This window comes from Neolamprologus brichardi, chromosome 14, assembly GCF_056152115.1.
Source record: "Neolamprologus brichardi isolate AB-2024 chromosome 14, ASM5615211v1, whole genome shotgun sequence".
Lineage (NCBI taxonomy): Eukaryota > Metazoa > Chordata > Actinopteri > Cichliformes > Cichlidae > Neolamprologus > Neolamprologus brichardi.
This window is the reverse complement of record NC_142117.1, coordinates 30,690,817-30,718,244: the sequence shown is the minus strand read 5'-3', so window position 1 is coordinate 30,718,244 and position 27,428 is coordinate 30,690,817. Positions and strand designations below refer to the sequence as shown.

At 39.2% G+C, this 27,428-nt stretch overlaps 3 protein-coding genes across 6 annotated transcripts; 1 reads left to right on the top strand and 2 right to left on the bottom strand.

Moving 5' to 3' along the window:
• Window positions 1-4,898: 4,898 nt before the first annotated feature.
• On the top strand, window positions 4,899-8,201 carry hdac12 (histone deacetylase 12). Of its 4 annotated transcripts, none has more exons than XR_004843824.2 (8): window positions 4,899-5,097; window positions 5,199-5,342; window positions 5,613-5,772; window positions 5,851-6,059; window positions 6,144-6,294; window positions 6,454-6,570; window positions 6,664-6,795; window positions 6,902-7,499. XR_004843824.2 is itself a non-coding variant. In XM_087851110.1 (8 exons), exons 1-8 carry the CDS (start codon window positions 4,993-4,995, stop codon window positions 7,833-7,835), a joined length of 1,110 nt encoding a protein of 369 aa, XP_087707236.1. In that variant the 5' UTR covers window positions 4,899-4,992; the 3' UTR covers window positions 7,836-8,201. The 4 variants fall into 4 exon arrangements, 2 of the variants coding, with proteins under 2 accessions (XP_087707236.1, XP_006796635.2); XR_004843823.2 differs by having other exon boundaries at window positions 6,643-6,795; XM_087851110.1 differs by lacking the exon at window positions 6,902-7,499 and adding an exon at window positions 7,755-8,201 and having other exon boundaries at window positions 6,653-6,795.
• Window positions 7,480-15,145, bottom strand: trmt9b (tRNA methyltransferase 9B). Its single transcript, XM_087851109.1, has 4 exons — window positions 14,899-15,145; window positions 10,893-11,092; window positions 10,625-10,798; window positions 7,480-10,275 (listed from the first exon to the last, which is right to left on the bottom strand). Exons 2-4 carry the CDS (start codon window positions 11,047-11,049, stop codon window positions 9,353-9,355), a joined length of 1,254 nt encoding a protein of 417 aa, XP_087707235.1. The 5' UTR covers window positions 11,050-11,092; window positions 14,899-15,145; the 3' UTR covers window positions 7,480-9,352.
• Window positions 15,146-22,143: 6,998 nt separating this feature from the next.
• On the bottom strand, window positions 22,144-26,584 carry n4bp2l2 (NEDD4 binding protein 2-like 2). Its single transcript, XM_006796571.3, has 6 exons — window positions 26,473-26,584; window positions 24,018-25,069; window positions 23,795-23,919; window positions 23,113-23,201; window positions 22,926-23,002; window positions 22,144-22,827 (listed from the first exon to the last, which is right to left on the bottom strand). Exons 2-6 carry the CDS (start codon window positions 25,067-25,069, stop codon window positions 22,653-22,655), a joined length of 1,518 nt encoding a protein of 505 aa, XP_006796634.2. The 5' UTR covers window positions 26,473-26,584; the 3' UTR covers window positions 22,144-22,652.
• Window positions 26,585-27,428: the final 844 nt, after the last annotated feature.

The following is a 27,428-nucleotide window of genomic DNA, read 5'->3' as shown; positions in this document are numbered from 1 at the left end:
ACCAGACGATTGCCTCGGAGGGAACGAGCAACAGGCCGTCAATATCATACAGAAACAGCAGCTACAAATTAATTCAATCCAATAACCACTCCTGCTCTCACCTGCTGCAACACGCTCTACAAGCGCTCGCAATCTACCAACGAATTCTTTCCGCTCGGAGTTGAGGGGTGGAGGGTGCGCACAGAGGGGTTTGTGGGCTTGATGTTGTGATCGTTGTGTAATTGACAGGTATGTTCAAATCCAGTGTCTGATGCAAACATTGCACCACACACTCCCCTACTTGGGTTAGACAACTAGCACGTTTGCTGCTTCCAGGAACATGAAAATACATGCCAAGATGACAGGGCTATTCGGAGATGACAGGGTTATTCATTTGGTTAAAAACACATTGCGTGCAGAATAAAATTGATCGAGCATTTGTGTATAATAAATGTTGTTCGGAAGACGTTTTTTGTTTTGTTTTGTTTTTTAGTTGAAAAAACCAACTTTGCTTTCTAAGCAAGGAACCAATTGTAACTTATACCACGATGAGGAAGAAAAGCTTTCTTACTTTAGTCAACCTGCTCGTATTTTGCCTGATGAGAGAAAGAGAAAAACAGATCAAAGGCCAGCAGTTGTCATCTTCTTTCTTTGTTGCTGCTGGCAATGAGATGCAGGAGCTGCAAGCCTTGAAAACAGCTGCCCTGAAGCAGACTGCAGCTCACAGCTGCGCGTCAACTCTGCTTTCTGCTTCACTTGTGAAAAATACTGCAGAACTACACAGGGGTGTTTTCACACTTTAACATTTGATCTAAGTCATGGATATCATACTTCACAATGTGGTTCTCATTTTCTCTCACTCTCTCTCGCTGTATGACAGGTTTCAACCCCTCGACCCTGGTAAACCTGAACATGATAGTGGGGATGGATGGATGGATTTTTAAAGTAATACACTGCAGTATTTGATGCATTATTAGTGCTGTTACAGTCTTCTTGGTCTTCAGCAATCATGAACTTGCTTTAGAATTAAAATAAATCACAGTAAATATCAAGTTTGCAGTATTTTAACATGTAATTTATGTTTTATTGCATGTTACTCCACTTTACATGATTAAGGTGCCAAAATAAAAAGAAAATACCTGAAAATGAAAAAGAATTTAAAAAAATCAAATGAGAAAATTCTTTATTCATCCTGATTCTAGTTGCTTAAATATGATTATTTACTGTTTTCTTAGTCCTCCTTACAGTAAACTGAATATTTGGACTGTTAGCCCTCATCCTAATGACACACAACAAATACCAAATAATGTTTATTAATTTAAGCAGCAATTACATATCAGAGAAGCTAAAAACAATTGCATGTTGTGTAAAATGAAAACATATACTTAATCCATCCATTCCTCCATCACCAGTTAACCTAACATGGATCTCCCTGGACTGAAGGAGAAAACCCACACAGGCACAGGCAGAACATGCAAACTCGATACTGAAAAGCTCCAGCTGCTCAAAATATATGCTTTTCTTTACAAATTGCAGCTTTCATCTCTGTATAGTCCACATTAATAATTGAAAGCAGTCTCTTTCCCAGTGTCTGCTAGAGTGCCTCTTCTTCCTGAGAGTGAGCAATACTTTAAATTAGGACCCGAGGCCATTATGAACTCATTAAAACTGTATAGGTGAAACTGGGTGCTTCTGACTGGGCTCCCCCCCAGTACTCCAGTACAACACACAAAAAGCTCTAAATAAAATAGAAGTACATAAAAATAAATCTTCAGGATCAAAGTGACCATGAAAATAATAAAAAACTGAAAATCCCAGAATTCTACTCATTCTGCACCTCACAGCAAATAGAAAATTCAGCAAATACGCTAGTAGATTTTTGATACTGTAGGGAAATTAATAGAAATAACTGGTTGCCTGGAACACTCATGCGGCACGTGTACAAGTGATTTGTCATAAAAGACTGAGCACATGGTCTTTACAATGCTGAGATGAAATTTAGTAAAACACAGAAGCAAAGGCAAAAGAGAAAATCCACCATAATAAATTAATATAACCTTTATCGCCAGCACAATCCCTCTGTCAAGATATATCGGAGTCTTTCAGTTAAGAACAGCCACCTTCATCTCTCTCTATCCGAAATGCCTGTTAACAGGAATGAAGTCAGTGATTGATTTTACCTCTCTAATCTCCTCTCTCTATTATGAAGAGATTTCCCCTCTGCACCTGAGGCCAGCATGCTCGTCTTATTTCTTATCTACCAGTGAGTACAGTAGCCACTCTCAGGGGGCTGTGCTAACCCCAATCAGCCAGACAATTCTGTCTCTCTAACACACACACACACCCACACCCCCACCCCGACACCCCCACACACACACATATTCATGAAGAGCCAGCAGTCTGCCAGACGGTGCCCTGAGCTGCCTGCAAGCAATGTAAGACAGACAGCCAGAGAGGTAAAACCAGACACAAAAGCAGCTCAAATCCACGACACTAAGTGACAAGAACACTGTAGTATTTTTTTTTAGCTAAATTATCACATTTTACATCTATAAAAAGAAAGAAATCTGCTGATATTTGTAATACTTTACTTGCCACAGAGCCCTTCTGCAACTTTCAGCTGGAACATGTGGGAGTGAAGACAATAAATCTCTCAGGCTCTGACATGATTTTGCTGTGACACCATAAATGATCCTCTCTCACTATGATTAACCACCTCAGTTCACGGCGTGCTGACATGGAGCTGACAGTGATGGGAACAAAGGAGGACACAGGACGATTGCCTAAAGATAGTCAGGGTACAGATAAACATCGGACAGGAAGTGGAAACAAAACAATTACCCCTGCCGTTATATGGAAATATAGTAGAAAAGAGGGGCAGTGTGTGGGTAGAAAACAAAAAACTTATGTTTGACCATGCCATAAAGGTTTGTATGTTAAAAAACAGGATATAACAGACTTACGTTTTTGTTTAGTTTTTTCTTCAGATGGCATTCACAGTCAGCCACATAAAGAATGTGTATTCAGCTTTGGCTAAGCCAATCCATCTGTTTTCTGACCCTAACTCAGGAATCTGAGCAGCTTGCTTCAGAGGAATCTGCTCACTGGATGACGACTAAACTACAACATCAGGGGAACAAGATGTGGATTTGAGCCAGATGTAGTAACATTATGGTTCCCCCAACAACAAACAAAAAACTCGTTTTCACATGGCTTTGAATGGCCTGCAATACTGACCTTTACTCATATGAACCCTAAAGCTAATAAAAGAAAACATTTTTTTTTTAGAATCATTTAGTGCTTTTTCTAGTTTTAGCTTGGTTGTGATAACTGAAATGGAAATTGTACTTGCCTACCTGAAGTTGTAAATTAAGTAGTCTATAAATAATATATATATAATTTCAAAGTACTTAATTTAATTATTTCAAACAGAAACATGCATGTTACATTAATAACCCATATACACAGGCACACGACAGTACAAAAATCTTGTTCCACCCCTCTTTCTTAATATTTTGTTTCCAAGGAGTCTGGCTTTCTTGTTTGTTTGTTTTTAATTGGTTTTAAGCAATAGTTCCTGAGGCTTTCTGAAGGTCTTTCAAATATTTGCTTTTTCACCCATTTTCAGAGGAAAGTTTTTTTGTGTGTGTTTGTTTGTTGATCACACTGATTTGAGAATTATTCAAGCATAAAAGAGGTGCCTAACTTAAGGGATAAACCAGTGGGTTTTTTCCCCTCACATAGCAGACAATTTTAGAGAACCAATTTTAAATTAATTATTTTTTGTTATGCGCAGCCTGTCACATAAACACCGATCGTTTCCATTTCTTTAGTTGAATCTATGAAAAATACCAACGATAAAACAGTCTGACAGGAATTAAATAGTATTTAAAGGACACATCCTGTTTAGTGTGTTCTTAAAAATGAAGAAACTGGACAAGTGGAGAGCAGAAAAAAAGTAGCGGGCCTAAAAAAAAAACTATCCCCACCAGATGAACAGTATCTGCAATTCATGTCCTTAAGAAATATGAAAAAATAAGACTTGATACAGGACATGAGAGATATTGACCCTTCAGTCGATCCATTTACTGTTTGCTGAAGCTTCATCATGAATGGTCTGAGTGGAAGGATGGCTATCAAGAAGGTATTAAGGAAGGGAAACAGGGGGAAATGAGGTATGCTAAATTACCCAACAAATGGACTGGACTGAAAATCGGTGGCGGCAGCTCTTATTGAGTGATGAACCCAAATGAGAGAGGTAAAACAATGAGTGTTTACAGTCATCAGAACTACACTTCAGCATGACAACCATTCTAAGCACAATCCTAATGCAGTGAAAGCACACCTGGATAGAAAAACACATAATGGATCACTATCAGTGATGGAATAGCTTCTCCTCAACATTATTAAAGCTGTGTGGGGTCATGTTGATAGAGAATAAAACAAAAACCAGCCAAGGTGTCTGTGAAGGTTCTCAGTCATCCAGGTCATCGTAGTCAAAGGAGCTTGCAAAGAAAAGCATATGAATGGTCTTTAAAAATGTCCTTCAATAAACCTGGAGCGCTACTTGTGAAGACTACTTATATTACCGAGAGTTCAGACTGTGTTCAAGCATAAAGTCATTCTCCTGCACACATTCTCCTAGCAAATGATAAAACATTAAGAGGTGGTTCAAGATTTTTGCATAATACTGAAATAGTTTAAACGTGTAAATCTGTGGATAGGATACAACTGATTAAAAAAAAAAAATACTCACCATCAAGTTGACTATAGTAGAAAACAAAGCAGTAGAAAGAAACCGTGACAGCAGCACAGAAAGTTATTTGCACTCCATAACAGAAGATGGCAGCAGTAGATTGAGGAGGCGCTGTAACAGCCAAGCATCCCGTTACACAGTACAGACGGGACACTTTATGGACTTCCTGTCTCGTTTCATAACATCGTAACTGTGTATAATGTAGCATTCTCCCGTCTTAAGTAAGCGACCGTCATTCATTGCTTCCTGTCTTAGAAATGACCTGCATTAAGCGGCTGTTCTCTAAAGGACCTCGCTCCAAAGTCGCGTGGTTGATGATTGGTGAAGCTCTCACCTCCTGCAGGTGCTTCCATGCTGAACTAGTAAGAAGTTTGTATGATAATTTAAACAAAGTGAACTGAAGTATTTTTCCCCTGAACGCCGCAGTGGGTGCATTATAAAACTCACCTTTTTCATCTCGCAGGTGAGACACGAATCTAGCGCGCTTCCAGTAGTTCATCACAGCAAGTATGTGTGTGACCTCCCACCCAATCATAGGTTTCCAATGGGCAAGTTTCCCCGGGTTTTACAGTGTTTGCTCGGAGATCAGGTCATTACAGAGAAACAGGTGAGTGAGACACTTTTATGATATCTGCCTGTGATTGTAATCGATTATTTGATAATAAATGACAGATAATACGTTTTTCCTGCTTGTGTGTCACTACAAGCATAGTTTTTTTCGACAAAACAGTTGTACTTTTTTTTTTATGATTTACAGGCATCCAGTTTCTAAACATAACAAGATCAACTAATAGTGAATATTACTGCTGCTATTAAAAGTAGTATTTATTGGAAAGCACATTTTCCTGTTGATGTGCCTTTTCCTTTCTTACAGTAGGTGTGGGTCCCTGAAATTGCCTCTAAGGATTTACTGAGGTGTGTGCACACTGAGGACTACCTGGACAACTTCATAAATGGGAAAATAAGTGAGCAAGAGCAAAGGAGGACAGGCTTTCCCTGGAGTGAAGGCATAGTGAGGCGCTGTCGATATGAAACAGGTGAGAGAAATTCATGACGTACACGTGACCCGGAAAGATTGCATTATGTTTGCTGTTAACGTTCTCTCTCATCGCCAGGTGGGACTGTTTTAGCTGCTGAAGTCGCTCTGCAGAGGGGTCTGGCTTGCAGCACAGCAGGAGGAACTCATCATGCTTTTCCCAGCTATGGTTCGGGGTTTTGTCTCCTCAACGATCTTGCAGTCGCAGCCAAATACACGATGGACAATTCTCCTAATTCCCCTTCTACTAAACGCAAAGTTCTCATTGTGGATCTAGATGTTCATCAGGTGGAGTACACTAGTCTCTGTTGTGGATTAGCATTTGTCTTTGTTGAGAGGCTAAACTTTTTTCATGTGTCAAACATCCTACAGGGTGATGGCACCGCTTTCATCTTTAAAGAGGAGCCTTTTGTGTTTACATTCTCAGTGCACTGTGGGAAAAACTTCCCACTTCGTAAACAACAGAGCGACCTTGATATCAGTGTGGAGGATGGGCTGGAGGACAAGGATTACCTCTCCACAGGTATGTAGATACTCTCCATATTAATAAATATCTAATCACTGAATCGCAATTCTAGCACTACTGTTTTCAATTTGTGAGAATTGTTGTTTTTGATTAAGATGATTTTCATTGAAGATGCTTCTAAAAACTCACTAATATGTCTGATGGTGTACCCAACAGTTGAAGCCCACCTTCCCTGGCTGCTGGAAACCTTTCGCCCACACCTGGTTTTGTATGACGCAGGGGTTGATCCTCACTGGGAAGATGAACTCGGAAGGCTTCGCCTGACAGACCAAGGTGAGCCATTCTGTTTTACACCCAGGTGTTTTTACCTTCAAATCACTTACAGACTTTTTGAATGACTTTAAGTGTCCCTTAGGGCTCTATCAGAGAGATTTGTTTGTGCTGAAGACTGTGGTGAAAAGAGGTGTCCCTATCGCTGCTGTTATTGGTGGAGGATACTCTAAAGACATCAATAGACTGGCACTCAGACACTCTATCGTCCACAGAGCAGCAACTCAGGTAAATGAAACACAGCAGATAGAAGACTTGTTTGTCCAATTTTATGTACAGAAATGGTTAGTTTAAAAAACGAGTTCTCATTATAACCTTGCTATTTATGTTTCAGGTTTGGAGGGAGTGTGGTATGTAAAACTTGCCTCCCTAATCAAGAGGATCCTCAGTGGGTAGCTGACATTTGAGAGTCAATGCCATGGTCATTTGTAAAGTTACAAAAATGTAGAAACTGACCAGTACTTCAGTTACATTGGCATATTTATTTAATTTACACAGTTGAGATTAACTGTAGGAGTGATACATCTTATGCGGTCACATATTAGAACTTATTTCACTCATTTTTGGTTCGTTGCAATGATGATCTTGTAACTACAATTATATTGTTATAGGGACATCACAGCTACCATAACATATTTTTTACATTCATCTGAAAAAGAAGGTTTTTATGGAACTCAGTACAGTCCTGTGGAAAAACTGTTTATATAGGAATCAAGAGGTGCTGCTTATCAAATGCTCTTGATTAATTGGTCAAAAACACAAAAGCAGAGTTTCTGGTAGTTTTCTGGACTGGAGCTTTCAGCTCCCTGTTAATGCCACAATCTTACCAGGAGTGGAAATTCCACAAAATTCACTCAAAGGTCAGACAATACAACTCTCAGGGAGGATTTCTTTTTTTTTCTTTTCTTTTCTTTTTTTTTTTTTTTTTTGGGGGGGGGGGGCATAAAAACTAAGAGCTAAAAACTTTACAAGCTTCAGGTAGTATCGGAAATGTTAACATTCCAATGCAATTAGAAAAAAAACTGCATTTAAATAAACTTCTGCAACAATGTTGCTGATGAGACTAAAGTAGAGATGCTTGTCCATAATGGATAGCGCCATTTTGGGTACAAAATACAGCATGTCAATGCAAAGACCACATATCAGCTCACAAGGTGGAGGGATTCGGGTTTGTTTTGTATCCACAGGATTTGGGAACCTTGCGGTCATTGAGTCAACCTCGATCTACAATAAAATGTTTGAAAAAGAAAAGACTCAAGGTGTTGTAGTGACCCAGACCAGATTTAAATGCTAGTGTGGTGTGGCTTTTAAGAGCTGTGCATAAATGAACGCCAATAAACATTAATGAATTGAAGCAATATTAAAAAGAAGAGGATTTCACTACAACGTGAGAGACCAATACAGTCATACAGTAAAATAATTGAGTTATTGCATAGACTGCAGAGTCCAGTGGAAATCTTCTTCACATGACTACATGTTAAAAAATTATTTAAAAATCCTCACAAATCAAATATTAAGGCTTTCATTTGTAGGCTGGTGATGATTCTAGTATAGTATGTGCAAGTTGGCTATAAAGGCTTTTAGCTTACCATTTACCAAATTATACCTGTGTGACAATGAATAAACTGTACATGAACAAATCTTTGTTGTTAATGGGAGTAAAAGCAACACAACACCCGTGAACAAAAACAAATTTAATAAAAAACCCCAAAACAAAGTATTTACATCAGCTCACACAAGACATTTGCCACTTTTAAGACAAACCTAGTTGGTCCACAAAAACTATACAGATAAAGAAATGCACCACAATGGATATAAACAGTTTTTCAAGTCTCACCTATTATGTCATTCACTGACATCAAGCAGCGATATACTTGTGATAGAGTGCAATGTTTATTCACAGTACATGAGGCAGTTTTCTGATTTGCTGAGACATACCAAATTGTTACACGACACAATGCCACTATTGCAAATATCTACATCAAGGGCGCGCACATACAGACACACTGGCGACATGTTGTCTGGAACACTTGTAGAGTAAAACAACAAGAAAATGGCACTAATGTTTCGGCAGAGATTCTGCACAATTTTAAACTTGTATGAGAGTGCAATGAAAAAGTACGCACGAGCAGTTTCACAGGAAGCGTTACCAAGAAGTCCGCAGCTGATACTAGCTGCAAATTTGGCTCCTTTTAATGAGAGATAAGCAGCATGCGATTTTGAAACGGTCAGACACAAAGAAAGAAAGAATTCTCTACTGAAATCAATATATTAAAAGATAACAGCAGAGGGAAGAGTATGCTGTAGCTTTGTACATTTCTCTTTTGCTCATATTTAAAGCACAAAGAGAAAAAATGTTATTTTAAAATACAAATCAATAGCTGTGATGCAGCCCACTAAGGTTAAATAACAAAACACTGACTCTAAAAGATACACTGTAGATTTATTGAAAAAGAATAAATAGTTTAAAAAAATCTGGTACAGCATACAGTAACGGCCACGGTTGAACACTTCCATAAAATATCTATTTGCTGCTTTCCAAAAGGTCTGACATATAGCTGGTTCCAGGATAAAATAAATAAATAAATACATGGATAAAAATCTCATTTTTAAATAGTTCATGAGAGAATTACAGCACTGGAGAATGTTAGTGTTACCTAGACCTTCAACAATGGCTACATTTGCACATTTAAATGAAAAGAATCATTATTCTCACATGTGGAATTCAGTGCTAAAACTTGAGGCAGAGGCGATGCAAAGTGAACTCAAATACGACAAGTTCCGGTCATATTTTCCATACCTGAACTTTCTCTGCCACCACACACCAATTGGCGTGATCAAAGTAGGTGTGTTTCACATGAAGCTCTTCGACATGATTCGCTATCAGCTCTGCTAGCTCGCCCTCCTTGAAGACGTGGTAGTACCTCAAGCAGGAGCCTTCCACCTGCCCTTCACTCCCCTGAGGACTCTGTGTGCTTTCCTGCAGCTCTTCTCCCAGCAGCCCTCCATCTCTTTCATCTCCAGACTGCTTTAGGTCCTCCCCCTGCAAGGAGACTAGATCTGGTAGAGCCAGAGAGCCACACTCCTGGACTAAAGACACTGGGCTGCTGTTGTTAGTGGTGCCATTGCCTCCAGAATTATTCGGTCCCTTGTGCTGCTCTGTGACGAAGACATCCTCTTCTGATCCGACCACAGATGGAGGAGAAAAGAAACTTGAGACTTGCTTGATAAGCCCTCGTCCTCTCCCGCTCAGGTTGAACTTGTTCCCCTCATTTTCACCTGTGGGTGAAGATAAAGTGCTCATGTCTCTGGAGGATGAACGGGAGATCCCCAAGCTTCCGAAGTCGAACACAGAATCAAGAGACCTGGAGAAGAACCACAGTTTGTGTGTCCTCTGCTGTGGCGTAGTGCGACCGAGATCTTCTTCGTCTGCCACAGAGGATGTGCTTCTAACCTTCCTGTGCTTTTCAGTGTTGTCTATGGCTTCGCTCACGCTCTGTGCTGTGGTTCTCCTCCTCGGTTTGTTGAGGCCGGGAAGGAATTGAGGATTGGGGTTCCAAGGAACAAAGATGTCCTGTTTTTCAAATTTACGACGTTTCTGCTCCATGGCCCACACGTAGATCATAATGCGTCCGCCCACTCGCAGAGTGCGAGCCATCTCCTTTATTGCTCGAATACGACGCTCTTTGGTGGACAGATGATGAATGACTGTGACAAAAATATGAATTTGTCAGCTTTAAGCATGGATTTATGAGGTATCATGTACACTGTGTGTATAATGGAAGATAAATGAATAGTGCAGCTGTTCGGTTTGGACCTAATTACACTCTTTTTTTTGGTAGGACACAATAATTATTTTTCACACTGTTGGCTTGGCAACGCAAGTTTGTGGTAATATGATGTTTATCATTATATGAGTTAACCTAATTTGAGCTAGATGACGGCTGCGACGTTTGAGCTCATGCATATTAAGGGAGTGATTTGTTACTAAGTGAAATATTAAAAAAAACAAACTCTTATCTCATCTATAATAACTGCTTATAGTTCTGACCATTACCTGCAATAGAAAGCACAGCATCAAAGCAGCTGTCTCTGTAAGGCAAATGCAGCCCATCGCACATCTGGACCTCATGTCCTTGGCTCCAGGCAAAATCCACCAGGGGGCGACAAACGTCACACCCCAGCTTGAACACGTCCTTGTTGATGTGGAGATACTTACCATTACCACAACCTGGAAAGACAAGACAGTCAGCTACAACATAACACAAGAAATGTAAGCCAGCTGTAATTGGACCTTCAGGATCACATTACTGCTGGAGACCCACCAATGTCAGCAACGATGCTCCCAGGCTGCAGTTCCAGGAGGAACTGCCGCACCTTCGGCCAGGCTTTATAGCGGCTGTCGTTGAAATATGGGGCAATCTTGTCATAGACATTGTGTACATGATCTCTTTCAAGCTGGCTGGCAGCCTCCTCCATCATGTTCGCCCAGGCGGCCTCATGCAGTGGCCTCAGAGCATCATGACTGCGGGGAGAAGAGTCTTTTTGGTTATTTCCATTAAACTGTGAATTTCACCATGAAAAAAAAAAATATTGTGATAGTGTGGACTTGTTAAATAGAAATAGCACAGTGGAGACTCTCTCTGCATGCTTGTTAAAATCCCGCAAGGTCAGCTCAAAACCATAATCAGCGGACACACAAACATCTGTCAGGTGGTAATTTAATATCAGACCCTCTGCTTTGTACTTCAAGTACCAGCTGCATCAGTGCACTCTCTCACATCCATCCAGCAGTGCACAGTGAGGTTCTGCTCTATGAATACAAGTCAGGTATAATTTGTCACTTTGAGTATGTAACTGCGGAAAAACACAGACTACAGGATATAAATTAACTAACCAAGTCACCGCAAATAGGCACACCTCATATCACCGAGCTCTTAGCAGGTCCATGTCCACAGCAGCTGTGAGAAATTGGTTTTACAGTAACGGGGAAGCAAAAGGTCAACGCATAAATCACTTTTGTGTCAGTAACAGGATGCAAAACAAACATGAATCATGTTTGAGTGAGAGATTTTGATTGATTCCTTCACACTCTGTAAGTAAGCATTATGCTGCTGTTGGGGTTTATATATCGCAGCATTTCTTTCACTGTCACATGCAGTGGAAGGTCTGGACTTTAGCTTTTGTTGTAAGATGTACGTTTACCTAATGTGACCTTCATTAATCCTGAGAAAGACTTTAAATTTCCATGGAAATAAAGCACAGCAGTACTGAATATCAATATGCTATAGCTTAGCCAGGCCAAATACTGATTGTATTTATTTTTGTTTGTTGGTTTACTACACTTTGCTCATAAAAGTTAATTGATTAAAAGAGACTATTTTTAAAGTTATCACTTAAGATGAAGCCCTGAGTACAATATTGTGCATGAAAAGGAACGTACCCACAATTGTGCATCAATCTAGCTTATTCTTTGACTACGTTGTAGTATCTTGGACAATATTTATATAAGTTCAGGCCATCTAATGTTTGGATAATGACTCTGACTTTGAGCCACTTTGAGTTTTTATATATAAACACAGTACGGCAAACCCCAAATCTACAGCTCACAGCAACCACCTTGACAACAACAGGACATTGTTTCTAGTTTTCTTTTCAAGCATATTTGTATGTAATGCCGACATTATGTGAACTTCAGGGACACGCTGTAGAGTTTCAAACTCGACAGAAAATTTCAGGGGTTGTATAATTGTGACGTTTGTGTTATTCACAGCTCCCACTGCAGTCATCCCAGTTTATTAGGATGCAGCCCACAGCTCCTGCAGTGCTGCTGCTGTGGCTCCCTCAAGCACTAACCCCACTGGCCACTTTACTAGGCACACCCATAAAAAACTAATGAAATCCAAAACAATAACTCTGGCATGAATTCAACTCTTTTGGATCTTTTTGTTTCACCTTTTGTCTTCATCCTCTTTAACATTCATGATCCACTGTGTTACATAGTGCTGTAATAGCTGTGAAGGACTGTGCACTCCATTAAGGTACAGATGGGGAGAAAAATATGCCACAAAAAGAAATGGACAAGAATATCTGGCTATTCAGAGCTCATATTTGATCTTTCTGATTGTTGTGTCGTGGTTTAATTAATTTCATGCAAAGCAAACCCACACAAAACAGTTTCGATCACATGTTGACTTCGAGGAAATTTTAGAAGTACACGTGTACAAACTGCATGTTTGTAATGCTGAATAAATTAATTAAACTGTAATAATTATAAGCTTTCAAACCCCCGTGTCCGTAAAAATCTTATCTTGGATAAATTTAGCCCATGATTTGTTGCCTACTTATACTGTTAACATACAGCTGACCTCAACGTGGAACACTAACTCTACTATTCTCCACAAATACAGCTGCCCATTTAAATTCCTAAATTGATTCATTAAGTCTCGGATCAACGGTGGACATACACTTTCAAAGGCAAAAACAAATAAATGGCTGATTCCTGGAAAGGCCAGCAGAAAAGAAGATGTCTCTGTTTTTATCTGCATTCAACATCTTTTGCACCCACACTACTATTAACCAACAAGTGATCGTTAAATCAGTGACGAATGCTGGCTTTTTTGCTTGCAAATTATCTGCTTTGAAATCACTGACTGTGTGCCATAAGACTCTTCTCATTTTCCCCCTGTACTGAGCAATGTGACAAAGACTTTCCGCTCTGTGTGACACGGAGATGGGAGATAAGAGTTGTTTTCAATCGGCTGCGATAGATGAGAGCTGGTGGTGCTATGTATCCCAGCAGAAATTCACTGCTAACATATGTCCTAAAATCAATGTGCACAGCAATGGGTTTACTTTTGAGGTTTATCTGTAACTGCATTGTACAATACAAAATTTCAACCCACTTAATCTTCTATCACTTCAGGTTGGACAGTAAACAGAAGGATGTACAGACTGCCAGCAAAGAAATCAACATTAATAGATGTAGTTCAGACCATTGCAACCTACTGAACCATGCAGTGCCATAGGATGATTTGTTAAGGTTAGAAGGGAGGAAAGCCACCAGACATTTGGGCTCCATTTCTTTCAAAAGGCATTAGGCATGTCCTTGAATGTAATACAGACTATTGCCCATTCAGTGTGCACACAATGAAAATTACTGGAAACATTTACCACAGGATATTAGTAACAAAGCCCGACTTGCACTACATGAAATACAAATATCTCTTTTTATGACCTGACAATCAGAGCCTTCTCTGTGCATTAACAAGCTTATCTTCACTCCACCGTGTGTAAATATAGTGTACGCAGCGTCCTTTACTCAGACCTATTTCTGGACCACCATCATCTGCATCATCTCAGCCAAGTGGAAGTAAAACATCCCTTATGTAACGCTGTAATCTGGCCTCATTCTGTATTGTCTGTGCTCAATTCCACTCGAGTTTCCCCCTCTGCTCACTAAACTGTGGCAGTCCTCAGCTGACATTATGTAACAAGCAGCTGGGCAGGCTCCGAGCTCTACCTCTGAATGACAATGGGAACTAAAATTAAATCAGATGACAACGTCTGGTGCACAGATCTGTCCTAGGTGCAGGGCATTCAGGGGATCAAGGTAAAAATCAGCCATTATTTTAGTCATTTTCTGTACACAGATTCTGTAAGTAATCAATAACTTAGATATTAACTTAGATATTTTCATCATACATGATCCACTGCGTACAACATTTGCCACTGAGTACACTATTCTGCGAATATGTGACTTTAAATATGCGTCCCTAGGCCGTGTTAACAAGCTCAGACCTCCACTGTGGTTTTATGTGATGTAGTGGTGTTAGGACTGTATGAACAGACAGGGCTGCGACGGCTGAGCAGAGGGAGCCCAAGGAGAGCAGGTTTAACCGTGAAGCATGCCAGCGTGAACATGTGGGCAGAGATCTTGAGGTTTAGTCTACCAGACCTCCTCATTAGTAAAATGAGCAGTAGATAACAAGTTAATATATTCAAAGGCAGACAGATGAAATCTCTGGACAGTAACCTGCAATTCAATTAATCCCCCAAGATTTAAATGAGCCCCGTGTTTAACTATATTACTAGATTATATTATATTTAATAATGGGTGGGGTACCGGGCTTGTTCTGTATCGGGGAGCTACAACTTTTAGTCCAAATCAAAGTTTCTTTTGATATATGTGCAACTGATGTATACCAGCCTAAAGTTTAAATACTGAATTGCATTAATAACAAAAATGTAACCAACTTATTTGCAATTCATAAACAGCTTTCTCGTAATCCGTGTCAATAACTGCACAGCCTCCCTGTCAAAATCACTTACCGTATAAACTGCCGTTGTATTATCCGCCTCTAGCCTCGGGTCGGTGGAGGTAAACTTCCCTCTCCGCACATGCGATAGATCTATACGATCCACCTGTAATGTGGATCAGAGGAAGGTGCTCTTTAAGGTGGTCCCGAGCTCATCAACAACCACATTGTGCTGGCGGATTAAAAAAAGCAAGATAAAAACGTGCGGCGTGTGACCGCCAGAAGTCTACTGGCCGAAGGACGGCATCAAATCCAGGACTGGGAGCTCCACACCTGTCAAGCCAATGAAAAGATAGGGCAAAACTTCCGGTCGCGTGTTTCAAAATTAAAGCAACCCGAAATAGGACAACAAACTAAGAAACTGCAATGACCGAAAATCAAAGAAAAAAGTAACAATGATTTTTGGTGAAAATGAGAAATCCCATATGTTAACCTCGTAAAAGAAATGTAAATTCAGCAAATTGATGTTAATACCCCCCCCCCCCCCCCCCCCCACACACACACACACACACCAACAATACACAACTAAAACGAATTAAAACCAATATATGGAGTAAAAATGATTTAAAATACAATTAGGACCAACAATAATCCAGTAAAACTAGCAAAACCTAAACATTCAATTCTATAAAACAGTTAGAAATTAGGTAAAGGGAATTTTAAAAAAAAGATACATGGACTACTGAGAGATAGTTAAACTGATAATGTTGCAGTTTAACTAGCATGATTTTGGTAAGCAGTTCCAGTTTAAAGGCTATTGAAGTTGATGGAGCTAAAATTGCATCTAGAAAAATATAATGATACAAACCACATAATATCTGAGGGTTTGTGACAGTAGTCGTGCCTCAGTAAAAAAAAAAAAACAAAAAAAACTTTGGTGATGAATTAATAAAGCTGCAAAAGTGATCACAGCATCTTCTTCTTTCAGCTTGTCCCTCTAGGGGTCGCCACAACAGATCACCTGCTTCCATATCACCCTATCACACAAACGCTCTGCTGGTCCTCCTTCACTATACATGAGTCTGCCCTGACGTCTTCCTCTTTTCCTTCTGCCTGGCAGCTTCATTTTCAGCATCCTTTGTCCAGTATACCCACTCTCGTGACACCCTCGTGTCAGATGCCCAAACCAATTAGTCAGTATCTATACAACAGAAACAATGCCACATGGCTACACCAACTCTTGAATAATTAATTATGGGAACAATAATTCATCTGCTCAAACATTCCCATCTCCCAGCTGTTTGATGGAAATTAAACTTGATTTTGTACCTCTGTATTATAGATGATGCAATGCTCCTTCATTTGACTTTGATAGACTAATACCAACTTTTAGAAATAATTTTAGGCAGAACTAAAACCATCAAAATTGTACTTGTGTAAAATGGGTAATCCACTTTCATGATATGTATCTAAAAGATCCTACTCCTTGTCCAGTCATTGGATGTTCATGTATTTTTACTATTCAGCCCACTACTGATTTCTATAACAAAAGACACACCCTTGCGCCTTTATTTTGAAAATCACGCCATGTAGCATCCGCTCTTCTTGTATATAACTTGACGCAACTGATGGGTTTTCAGCGTGTAAAAAGATGACACCCTGTGCGGTTGCAGAGCATGGCTGTCATTGGCTATGAGCCTCACGTGACAACCACAATAAACGTGACAGGTAGAACATGAGGTCCTTCATTTTATGCTTCACCCGTTTCCCATTTCCCTTAATGGCTTTTAACTTTTACAAAGTCCCTGACTTCATCCCAAGGCTGCAATAAAAACTGACAAAAAAAACAAACAAATTTATTCAATTAAAGTAGAAACTGACAGTAATCCATAAGATGTTTTTTTTTTTTATAGTTTCACCTACATGTTGGTATTAATTGCAAATTAATTACTATTACAGGCTCCTCAATAAGATATGATCGCCCCATTTTTTATTGCTTTGTAAATAGCACTTACTCTCATTAGCACCAAGTACAAAGGGTGAGCTACAGGATCCTGTTCATCCTGATCTTCCACTTGCAATGATATAGTACTAAGGTTATAATAACACAAGAACTGCATATATTAAAAACTAAATAAAAAAAAATTAAACAGCTTTTAGTTCCACACCATTAAGCCACTTAATGTGTTTTCTACTCTGGTAATAATTAGTGCACATTAGCCTGTCACATCCACTTTTCCTTGTCCTCTGCTTCCCATGTCAGCTGTGAATTCATCTGCCATTTTTGTTCCTGAGATGCTTAAGAGCAGAAACGTATTTATGGTTCATCACTGCCATTTAGGGAGCACAGAGCACTCATCACAGCTGCCTACATCATCATCATTCAAAGCACACTTTTGCTCCATTCTGCTGCAGGCTTTCTCACATTAAAATGATGTGCACCTCCGCACCCGAGAAGTACACAGTACAAACACATTTAAACTGGCGGCTAATGAAAATAAGTAGAAACGCAGATGTCCCCTCAGCAGAGGTTTAGCAGCTGTTAAACAACAGTAATTACTTTTAGTCTCTTCAAACACTCTGTTAAATCTGTTTAATCATGAATTCAGTTAGGAGACAGGCTGCATCCTTCATAATAGTTATATATCAAGGACACTTATGAGTCCTCAGCACGCAGATTTCTATTTTTCTGCAGCAGAAAATATTTCCCAGGGACAGACATTATCTCATAGTATTTGCCTTTCATTGATTTAAGCCAGCATCTTTTAGTCCAAGCCTGCTCCCTACAGACTGTATCAACACTTGCTGCTGTATTTATTAACTGGTTATTAACTAAAGACTGTGACTTTGTGGTGCCAGGAGGAAGTGTGGGTGTGGTAACTCCTGCTCAAATTATGAGTTTTCCTGTTTCCTGACTTCCTGTAATTGAGTGGCAAATTGTGTTACAGTTGATCTTCTGTACATTCTAAGGTAGTTTTTAAATACTGCTGGCCAGTGCTGTTGTATATCAGCAGTGGTCTGTAACTCCATTGGATAAGGGTTTGTTGGAGTTGCTAAATCCAGCCACCAATACAGTCATAATAACTTCTTATCCCTGCTATTTATAGAACGATCATTTCTAAGTGTGCCTGAAGAAGGTCAGTGACTGAAACTCTGCCCCTACAGAACGAACAATGCACTGCAAAGTCTTCAGTGCTTTTTTCCGCCCCATTATAATGGAGCATGAAATAGAAATGTCAATAGAAATCATAAAAACGCCATGTAATTCCCTGCCTCTGCAATCTCTGCGTAAATGTGGTCCTCTTTAGACAGCTGCTGAAACAATCCTCCTTCAAAACAAGATTTTATGACATCAGAATAATCTTGTTTTTCTTTGGAAATAAACTGTTTCCTATAACTCCATATCAGCATTCAGACACGAGCTTCATCGAGGTCCTACTTGTTAAACAGCTCCAGGATTACAAAGGTCAAAGCTTTTACATTAAAGATAAGGGAGTCGACAGCTGTGCTGCTCAGCACTGATGTTTGTGATTTAAAAGTTCAAAGATCTTATTCTATTACAGTGACGGCCACAAGACCAGCTTTTTTCCTTCTTGGCTGTGTCTTTGCATCTCTTCTAGGTAACAGGTGGGTGAAGCTGACCTAGTTAGGGTTGCACTATAAAGCAGGGCTGTCGAAACCTCTCGGGGGCTCTTCTCTGCTCCTCTACCCCATGCTGGCATACTGACAGACAGAGCATCTCAGGTTTTCCTTTTTATTTTTGCATGCATACAGTCACTCATTCATTTACAGTTCACCGAGACGTTGCGTACATATTAATTAGCTGACAATCAAGCATACTATTTTTGGTTTTATTACTTTAATTAAAATAATGAACGTTATCTATGTGAGGCCTTCATTTTGAGCCGAATTGTGACAACATACATTTGTCTACTGTTTCCTGGTCTGATAAGACTTTTAATAACTAATTCAAGCTTGTTTGCATTATTATTCTAACAAGGGTGGAACCAAAGGGCCTTTAATTTTATAGAAAATGTTTTTGGAGGGTGTAATTTCTCTTTAAAAAGTAAAGTCTAGATTAAATTTAAAAGGTTTCTCTTCTTTGTTATTGACTTGAGTTACTCATTAAAGCCTTTTCATCTTGTTCTTCTGCCCCGGGCACCCATTTTGCGAGAAAATCTAATAGGCTAAATTGTCAAATACTGCTAACTCTTCACTGCAGACAGGGCTGCACTGACATCAAAAGACAGAAAGCAAATCCATTTGAAATCCCCTTTTAAAGGGCCTCCTTATTGATTCTCTTGACTCAAGGTCAGATTATATCTTAGGGAGACTCACAGGACGGCTTAGCCTTTTTAAATACTGAACATACTTGAGGCCAGCTCTGCATTTTAAAATTCAATAAGCTTTTATTCACCAGTTAAATCTAATTTATGGGTTTCCTTCCTTCCACTTATTTTCACAGTTTAGCCCTGACATTTTTTGTAGTTCTGTGTAGAATAACCCTTTAAACAAATAAGGCAATCATTTACAAAAATCAAAAATGAAGCTTGTGCAAGACTTAGATTCAGTCTTACAACTTCCACAAACACTGAAACAGAGAGATTATTGCATATCTTACATATCACATCAACCTGCATTATTTTTTTTGTGGAAAATTTTTAACACCAAAATTTATAAAATGCAAAAAGTTGGTGTAGCGTTAAAAACCCTCTACAGAAAAGATAGGAAGCTGCAGACAGCAGTATGCTGAATACTGCAGTCTAAAAAACAAATAACTAACCCTAAACACATATTTTTAAGACTGGAAGAGCATCAGTCGGAAACACTGCCTTCAAGAGAATTAAAACTACGACCAGCGAAACCAGTCACGTGGATTCCTATTATTTAGTTAATATTTTGTAAAAAGTGTGACCTCACAGTGGCATTTCATTCTGGACAATAATCCTTTGCCCACTCTCATTCGCTGGTATTTTCTTCACCCTTCACTGATCCTTTTCTCTAACTCATACCAGCACATACTGCATTTGGGTTAAATCTCAGTTTATGTGCATCCAATTATCAGTATGCTATTCTTAAGCATACAACAGTGCAGCAAAATGTGAAGCAGAGAAACAGGAAAGTTAACCCAGATCTGTCACATGAAGATCCCAAAGACAAATACCAACTTGTCCCATGTTAGTCCCAGTTCCAAAAACACGACATAATTTTCTTAAAAACATAAAATTTTCAACCAGTATAACACCGCAGACACACATTTAACTATAGTCTGTGGTGTAGAAAAAACTTTCTGGTTCCCCACACAACAACGATTGGGGGAAAAGAGTCAACAAAACATCACCTCTGTGCCGCATTAATGAGCACCAGCAGGAACAGTGGGGTGAAATGTGATTTCCTGTGAGACACACAGTAATGAACACTGAATGCTATCAGACAAAGACCTCTCCACACTTGGTGTTTAGCGCTATATCAGAGTTTCTACAGTAATAGGGTCTCTACTCAATGTTTCCCTACAGTAATTGGCTGCAGCAGCTGTAGATGGGTTATTCTGCTTTGGCAAACTGTCCGTGAGGCATATTGTGCTTACAAAGATGCAACAGTTTTTAACTGGAGGCTTACCTATTACTGCTTCGCTTTCACAAATGAGCACACACAATACAGGATCACCAATTTTGAGTCTGCCAGCAGACAGAAATAATATTGTCCATTTGCACACTGACAGAGTTAGTATTTGTTTATGCTGATTACAATTTACAGGCCTTTGTTTAAAAAAACATGTTTTTAAAAGTTTACCAGGAGCCAAGATGAGGTTCTTTTTCATCCTTTCATGCACCCAAACAAAGAAACACAAAGAATCTGTTTTATACAAGAAACACTAGATTTTTATCAGGTTGATTTGTTTAACTCTGACTTTTTGGACACTCATTTTAGCTTCAGGCACACTTTTTTAGATCACTTGGACTCAGCACAGCTTAGGAAATGATTTCCTAATAACCACTATGAACAGAAGAAAAACAGGAACCATCCTGTTCAAATTAGAAAATTTCAATTGGCTTCAAACATTATGCACCAACACTTTAACTCAAATCAGTCTGTTTTGTTAAGGCTTAAGCTCTTCTGCTAGGAAACTGTTCTACTAGCTGCCATAAAATATTTACCCTAAAAAAGCATTAAATAGAGTTTTCACAAAGACATTAAAACAGAAAAAATGCATCACATGGAAGTTACTGTATAGTTTAGTTGTGAAAAAAGAAAAGTAAGTTTTTCACAGGACTGTGTGTAGTCCTGTGAAAAACTAAGTACATATTTACTGCTTTGATAGGAAATAAGAGGGCATTTAGCAGCCAGGTGCTGCTGCTTGAATGCACTTGATTAACTGACCAATCAGTAAGTGTGACCACCTCAATAAAAGCAGTTTGGCAGTCTGCAGTCTCCAAAAAAGCTCAATCTCAGCCTCTTCGGGCCCCAGTTAGCAAGTTAAATATTAAAGTTCATGGTAGTATAATATAAAAAGACTGAACACGTATGGCTTATTTGAAATTATTTGAAAAAACATTCATCTCTCTAAAAATATGGCAACACCGCTTAGATTTGCAAAGTTGCATCTGAAAAACCAAAGGACTTCTGTCTCTCTGTTTGGAGACATAAAGTAAGACAAAAATGCAGATATTATAGAGCCGCTACTGATGAACATCCAACACAGCATATCAGCAAACACCTCACACCAGCTGTCAAGCAGGGTGGCAGAGGGGTGAGTTGGTTCATTTGGAAGCCACAGGACCTCAGCATCTTGCAGTCATTGAGTTTACAAAAAACTCCTCTGTATACCAAAGTATTCTAGAGTCAGCTGTGAGGTCAACTGTCTCACGGTTAAAGCTTGTTTGAAATTCTGTCATTTAACAGAACAACGATACCAAGCACTTTACTCTTTCGAGCAGATTTGTTTCATCATTTCATCAAGTTATTGCTGCTAAAGGTGGTTCTGCAAACTAATAAAATCAGAGGGTATACTTGAATCGACTAAATTTCTTTATACACACAGACACACTGTGTGTGATATTCCCATGTTGGTGTTGTTCCTGCATCAACATTTGCTTATGTAAAACTGTCTTCTGGAACAAATAGAAAGCACTTCAAGTGTTTTCTTTATTAATGTATGCTATATAACAATATATTATCAAGCTATTTTTGCTGTTAGCCAAATTTAGCTACTCATATTGGTTTACTTGTGAGTTTTTAATAGCATTAGCTAGCTTCTTGGCTAATGGTAACTAAATACCCAGACAACAGAACTGGTCATTTGCAACACTGATCCTGGACCAACAATGTTTTAATTATGTAAGAACAACACTAACATCAGTGTAACAAACTAAAAAAGAAAATTCATATCAATGTTTATATTTGGCTATTTTGGCACTGAAAATCTGCCTATTGGTGTATGTTGCAGGAAAAAACAACTTCTAGCTAAAAAAAAAAAAAAAAGAAAGAAAGAAAGAAAGAGAACAACAACCAAGATGATAAATCACTGATCAAGCTCTCCAAAAATTGTAACAACTTGTAAATGAGTAAAAAAAATAAATTTAAAACAGAGCAAACTCCTGGTTTCCACTGTTGTTCTGTAATGTGAAGAATACGCATACTGTAAAAATCTGTTATTACATACTAAATTGCAGATTTTAATTTCCTCAGAAAAATATTTTTTCTCTTTTCTTATGAAAAATTACAGTATACAAAGTAATATATTAAAAACAGGCACAAATTATAAAAATCACAATATTTACACTAAAAATGGTCATACAAGGTAAATTACGAAGCTGTTAAATTGTCTTAGAAATTATGTAAATTTGGCTTTTTCCTCATCATTTGCGGCTGCTCTGGTCGACGTCTCTGGTTCACATGAAACGGTTCTTCTGAATTCATGACAATGTCTATGGATATGGGAATAGAAAAACGGTCCATCATCTGCGCGATCTTCTCCTGAGGAACACCGTGTTTGTTCCTCCTGGAGGTAAAAGAAAAAGAAAAAAAGAGGATAATGTTAGAATGTGAAGTCTAAACTATGTCTAACAGCATTTTAATATCATGAGTCAGAAATCATACTTCTCCAGCTCGTAAGGATCATATTTCCATCTGGTGTCCGGTTCACAAAAGTCAACTTTGTATCCGCTCTCCAAAGCCTGATGCAGGAGTTGGAAAATTCGAAGGATTAGTGAAAGTGGTATGAAATGTTAACTAATAATAAAAACAACAACAACAATAATAATAAATATTTAGTATGGCCACTTACCATTTTGACATATGGCTTCATTTCCCAGGCTTGAATGTTTGTATTATCAATAATAATGGGAGACTGGCCATCATGAAGAGCACCTCTAGCTGAGAAGATTAAGAAAAGATTCTGACAAGTTCTGGTAAGAAAATTAAAACTGTTTCTAAACCAAAATGTTTAATTTGTTTTATGTTCCATTTAATTAGATTTTTTTTTTCGACAATCACTTCTCGCCCCCATGTTGCTCACACATTATCAGTGAAAAGGTCACCTACTTAACATTTCTGTTTTAAATGCTGGATAGCTAGGCCACTGAAACATCTCTTCAAATAAACACACTCACACATTAGCACAACATTAAAACCACCTGCCTGAAAATTGTGTAGGCCAACCCACACAAAAAACAACACTAACCAGTTAGGGACTTCCAGGGGTCTCCTGTGATATCAGGCACCATTAAAGTTAACAGTGAATCCTTTTGGTTACCAACTGCTTTGGGCTCATCAAAGAGGTTTAGGAGACCGTGTAAATGCCTTAGTCTCTTTTTTGAGTGTGTTAATGTTGTGGCTCATTCGTTTAAAATACTCTATAGACCGGGGGATCTTGCTTTTTGTCAGATGAATATGTAAACCACTACAGTACAGAGGCACTGTGGTTGCTTTACTCGTATTAAATGACTGAAATTGTAATGAGTCAATACCTCTTCTCTGATTCCACTCATGTGCTGCTCCAAGAAGACTAGGATCATAGTGGTAGCCATCTTTGTGTGCAAAGTAATCATCTGTGCTCAAAATGATCCCACTGGGGCCAGTGGAGAGCAGCTCCCTGTGGGAAACAATCGGTGTCAAACTGCTGTTTTTAAGCTATAATTTCAGATAAGAATAAATAGATCGAAATTAAATTAAGATTACACACAGATTTACCTGGCACATGTGGATTTCCCAGATCCTGGCAATCCCCGCATCAAGATCAGCACCAGGGCTGAATGGCATGCATGTGTGTCGTCACGCGGCTGATAGTAGTGCTGTCGCTCCCAAGGTTCATTTTCTGAATCACATCTCTGGAGCCTGTCATAATCTTCATTTAACTGAGAGAGCTCTTCACTTCTATCTCTAAGCCATCTGACATTTTCATTAGCTGAGTGTCCATCATAGCTGGAGCCATGCTCATCCCTGTCAAACTGATGTTGAGGACCTCCATAAAATCCCTGAGAAGGGTGTCTGGAAACATTTGGAGGTGGGAATCTATAAAAAGGTGGAAACCGCAGCTCCTCTTGAAAGCGGTTTGCCATGCTTGGATGTTGAAAGGTAGGGTTCCCATGTGGTGGTGGGTTTTGTAGATTTGGGAATGCATGCGGTGGTGGTTGATGAGGGAATGGTGGGCTCTGAAATCTTGGGTGTGGTGGCCTGTCCAGTGGTTGTGGATGACGCCACTGGGGAGAGCTCAGCTCCGGGCCTGGCCTCTGCCTCCTGGGATTGTATGGCTCATTTTGATACCAGTGAGGCCATGCAGGCTGTTTTCTTCCATTGCTTTTTTGGGAGCCATCTGTTTCTTCAAAGTCCCTCATGTTAGCAATTTTCTCCTCAGGAACATCCTGAGTTTTGTTGCTGGTGGGTAATTTAGTAGGTACAAGTGGCTGATCAAAAGCTGCATCTTGTTTCCCTGGGTTACCATTAGCACCATCAGGGGTATTGATCTTCTCAAGCTCTTTGTAAAACTCACTCAGCGAGTCTTCAATGACCGACTCGGCTGCAGTTGTTTGTGGAGGAAATGCTGGACCGATGAAGGCAGAGCTGGTGAATCCTACCTCCCTTAACACGCGGTCCCTGACACTGCTGTCTGGAGCGCCACCGTCAGTGCCCACACACTTACTGTTTGTGTCAGCAGAGTCATCTTTACAAGCTTCTTTATCCTCACTCACACAAGATGTTTCTATGGCATCAGAGGTTGTACAACATAATTCAGGCTGAGACATCTGGATGAAAACAGATTAGAATACTTACAACATTGAAACACCACAAAAATACTACATAATAATACTGCATGTTATTCCTATTCTTATTATTTTTGCTTTATTTTATCTTATAGATTTTTCAGTGCTGCTATGCCAATTTATAAACGTAGCAGAAAACGTAAGGAAAGTATTTGGTTGATTATTTCTTTGTAACAATGCTTTTTGGCAAAAAAAAGAGTTATGCTTGTGGAAAGCTTGTTTATTTGACCTGAAATGGTGCCGCATTTGTAAGGAAAAGGCATTTCTGGGTTGAGCAGAAGAGTCGAATATGTGGGTTGCACCCATGAAAAATCTGATGCCACACATCTTATTCTGCTTCTGTCTCTTGTTTGGTGTTATTTACTGGAGTGTGATGATTAAAGTCTGAAGAAAGAAAGCATTTTGCCAATTCAATAATTTATTAATTAAACAAACAGGAGCCTCAGTAGCATGTGGAAAACCATACACAGCCACAACAGCCTGCCATCTCCTTTTCATGCTGGTCAACAGCTTGGTCACACACTGCTGTGGGATGCCATCCCATTCGTCAACCAGCATTTGTCACAAGTCAGCCAATGTGGTTGTGTTGGTCGTTCTGGCACAAACGCCCACAAAACCTAAGCTGATCCCAAAAATATTTAATGGGACTTTGATAAACCCCGCTCTGTCAGGGTGAGCGTTGTGATCGTGGAGAATAAAGGTTAGTTCCAGACTGTGGAACCGTTCTGCACTAAGACTGCCTCCAGTGATGACAAGCCTTCTTTTTACCGTGAGGGAGATGACACTCCATATCATCACACTGTTTCCACGAAAAGCCGTTACCCTATCCAATCAGCATAAAGTTCCCTGCATCTTATCCACAGTCTGTCTCTATGATCCAACTGCGATAGGAGTAATCTCATTAGAGTCCATGCTCACAGGCGCTGATAATCAGGCACCAATAAGGCACGTGATTGTCAGCACATGGGGTGCCAGAAGCTCAAACTAAGAGTCAATAGCAGAATAAGACCCTTGACTTTGGCAGAAAAGATTTGGCGAGTTTTTCCATTTTCCTTTCAAATTTAAAGGGAAATAAACAGACTTTCCAGCGGTATAAGACTTTTTTTGTCAATAACCACTGTAACAAAATATATACATCCACCAAACACATTTTCCTTGCTTTTTGGGCTGGGTTTATATGTAAATACAAGTGCACATGATTACACACACCGTAGATTAATCAGCTAAACTCGAAACCATGTCTTCTGCCAACCATTAACCTTTGGCTAACGTGCCACAACACGAGTTGCACAGAAGACAAGAAAAATAAATAAATAAATAAACAAAATTGTTCACTACGTAAACGTTAAGTTATAGAGTAACTGTCGATATTTACGGTTGCCTACCGTTCATACTGGGGATGCATAAATTCAGGGGAAACCCACATTAACAATACACCGGTGTGCAGATTCAAAATCGCACTTGCCTTGTGTTTACGGAAGTGACTTTCTTCTTCTATTCTCTTATTAATGGCAGGCATCCTGGCCACTCGTTGCGTGAGCGACACCAGTGGGACTGAAAGGCGACGGGGTAGTGACAAAAATGGATACAAAGAGCAGTAACTACTTTACCGAGTCCCGCTGTATTTTATATGCCTGCGTTTCTATAGCGTATGTGAGCCGTTGCTATTCACTGCCCTGGACTGCATTATAAACTGCTTCCTGACACCTTTCTATTGAAAATACCTAAATTTAAAAAAAAAAGAAAGAGAGAGACCAGAATTTAAAAAAAAAAAAAAGAGGTCCAAGTCAACATTACAGTTAAGAGAAAACAGCTAAATCAAATTGAATTATACTTGTGACATCTCCACAAACTAATCACCAGTGGTGTAGCAAAATGGTGAAATACTTAACGCTTTGAATCAAGATCACTCAAAGTGGTTATTACAAACTTTTTTATATGGTGAATTTCTTTAAGTTATACTGTATTCTTGTACCTATAAACCTTTTTTAAAGCTTCAAAAATAAATCAATATTTGTCAGTTTGACATAACTGACAAATCTTACCTTAATTAATAACCCTTAATTAGTTGTTCCCACTTAACCATTAAAATGACTAAAGGAATTTGCTCATTTGTAGCCTAGAGGAATCATTTTTCTGTATGACTTTATCAGCCTCTCATATCTTCTTTACATTGTTTCAGTTCATTGAAGTTTGGTTGCATTCATTAATGCAAGCTAACTATATTATGTGATTATTTCAGATGCAATTTGGCAAACCCGAGCTGTACTTTTATATAGATGCTCAGACTTGTTGATGGTCAATTAATCAAGTACAGTTCATTAACAGCAAGTAGCTGCTA

What these genes read in the sequence shown, in the direction of transcription:
- hdac12 (XM_087851110.1), top strand. Translation starts at nt 4,993, where the DNA reads ATGACCTGCATTAAGCGGCTGTTCTCTAAAGGACCTCGCTCCAAAGTC. An exon ending in TGGATCTAGATGTTCATCAG is followed by an intron (nt 6,060 to 6,143) that starts GTGGAGTACACT and finishes AACATCCTACAG; the next exon opens with GGTGATGGCACCGCTTTCAT. An exon ending in CAAGGATTACCTCTCCACAG is followed by an intron (nt 6,295 to 6,453) that starts GTATGTAGATAC and finishes TGTACCCAACAG; the next exon opens with TTGAAGCCCACCTTCCCTGG.
- n4bp2l2 (XM_006796571.3), bottom strand. Translation starts at nt 25,069, where the DNA reads ATGTCTCAGCCTGAATTATGTTGTACAACCTCTGATGCCATAGAAACA. An exon ending in TGAGTGGAATCAGAGAAGAG is followed by an intron (nt 23,202 to 23,794) that starts GTATTGACTCAT and finishes TAATCTTCTCAG; the next exon opens with CTAGAGGTGCTCTTCATGAT. An exon ending in GATCCTTACGAGCTGGAGAA is followed by an intron (nt 22,828 to 22,925) that starts GTATGATTTCTG and finishes TTTTACCTCCAG; the next exon opens with GAGGAACAAACACGGTGTTC.
- trmt9b (XM_087851109.1), bottom strand. Translation starts at nt 11,049, where the DNA reads ATGATGGAGGAGGCTGCCAGCCAGCTTGAAAGAGATCATGTACACAAT. An exon ending in GAGCATCGTTGCTGACATTG is followed by an intron (nt 10,799 to 10,892) that starts GTGGGTCTCCAG and finishes TTGTCTTTCCAG; the next exon opens with GTTGTGGTAATGGTAAGTAT. An exon ending in TGCTGTGCTTTCTATTGCAG is followed by an intron (nt 10,276 to 10,624) that starts GTAATGGTCAGA and finishes TTTTTGTCACAG; the next exon opens with TCATTCATCATCTGTCCACC.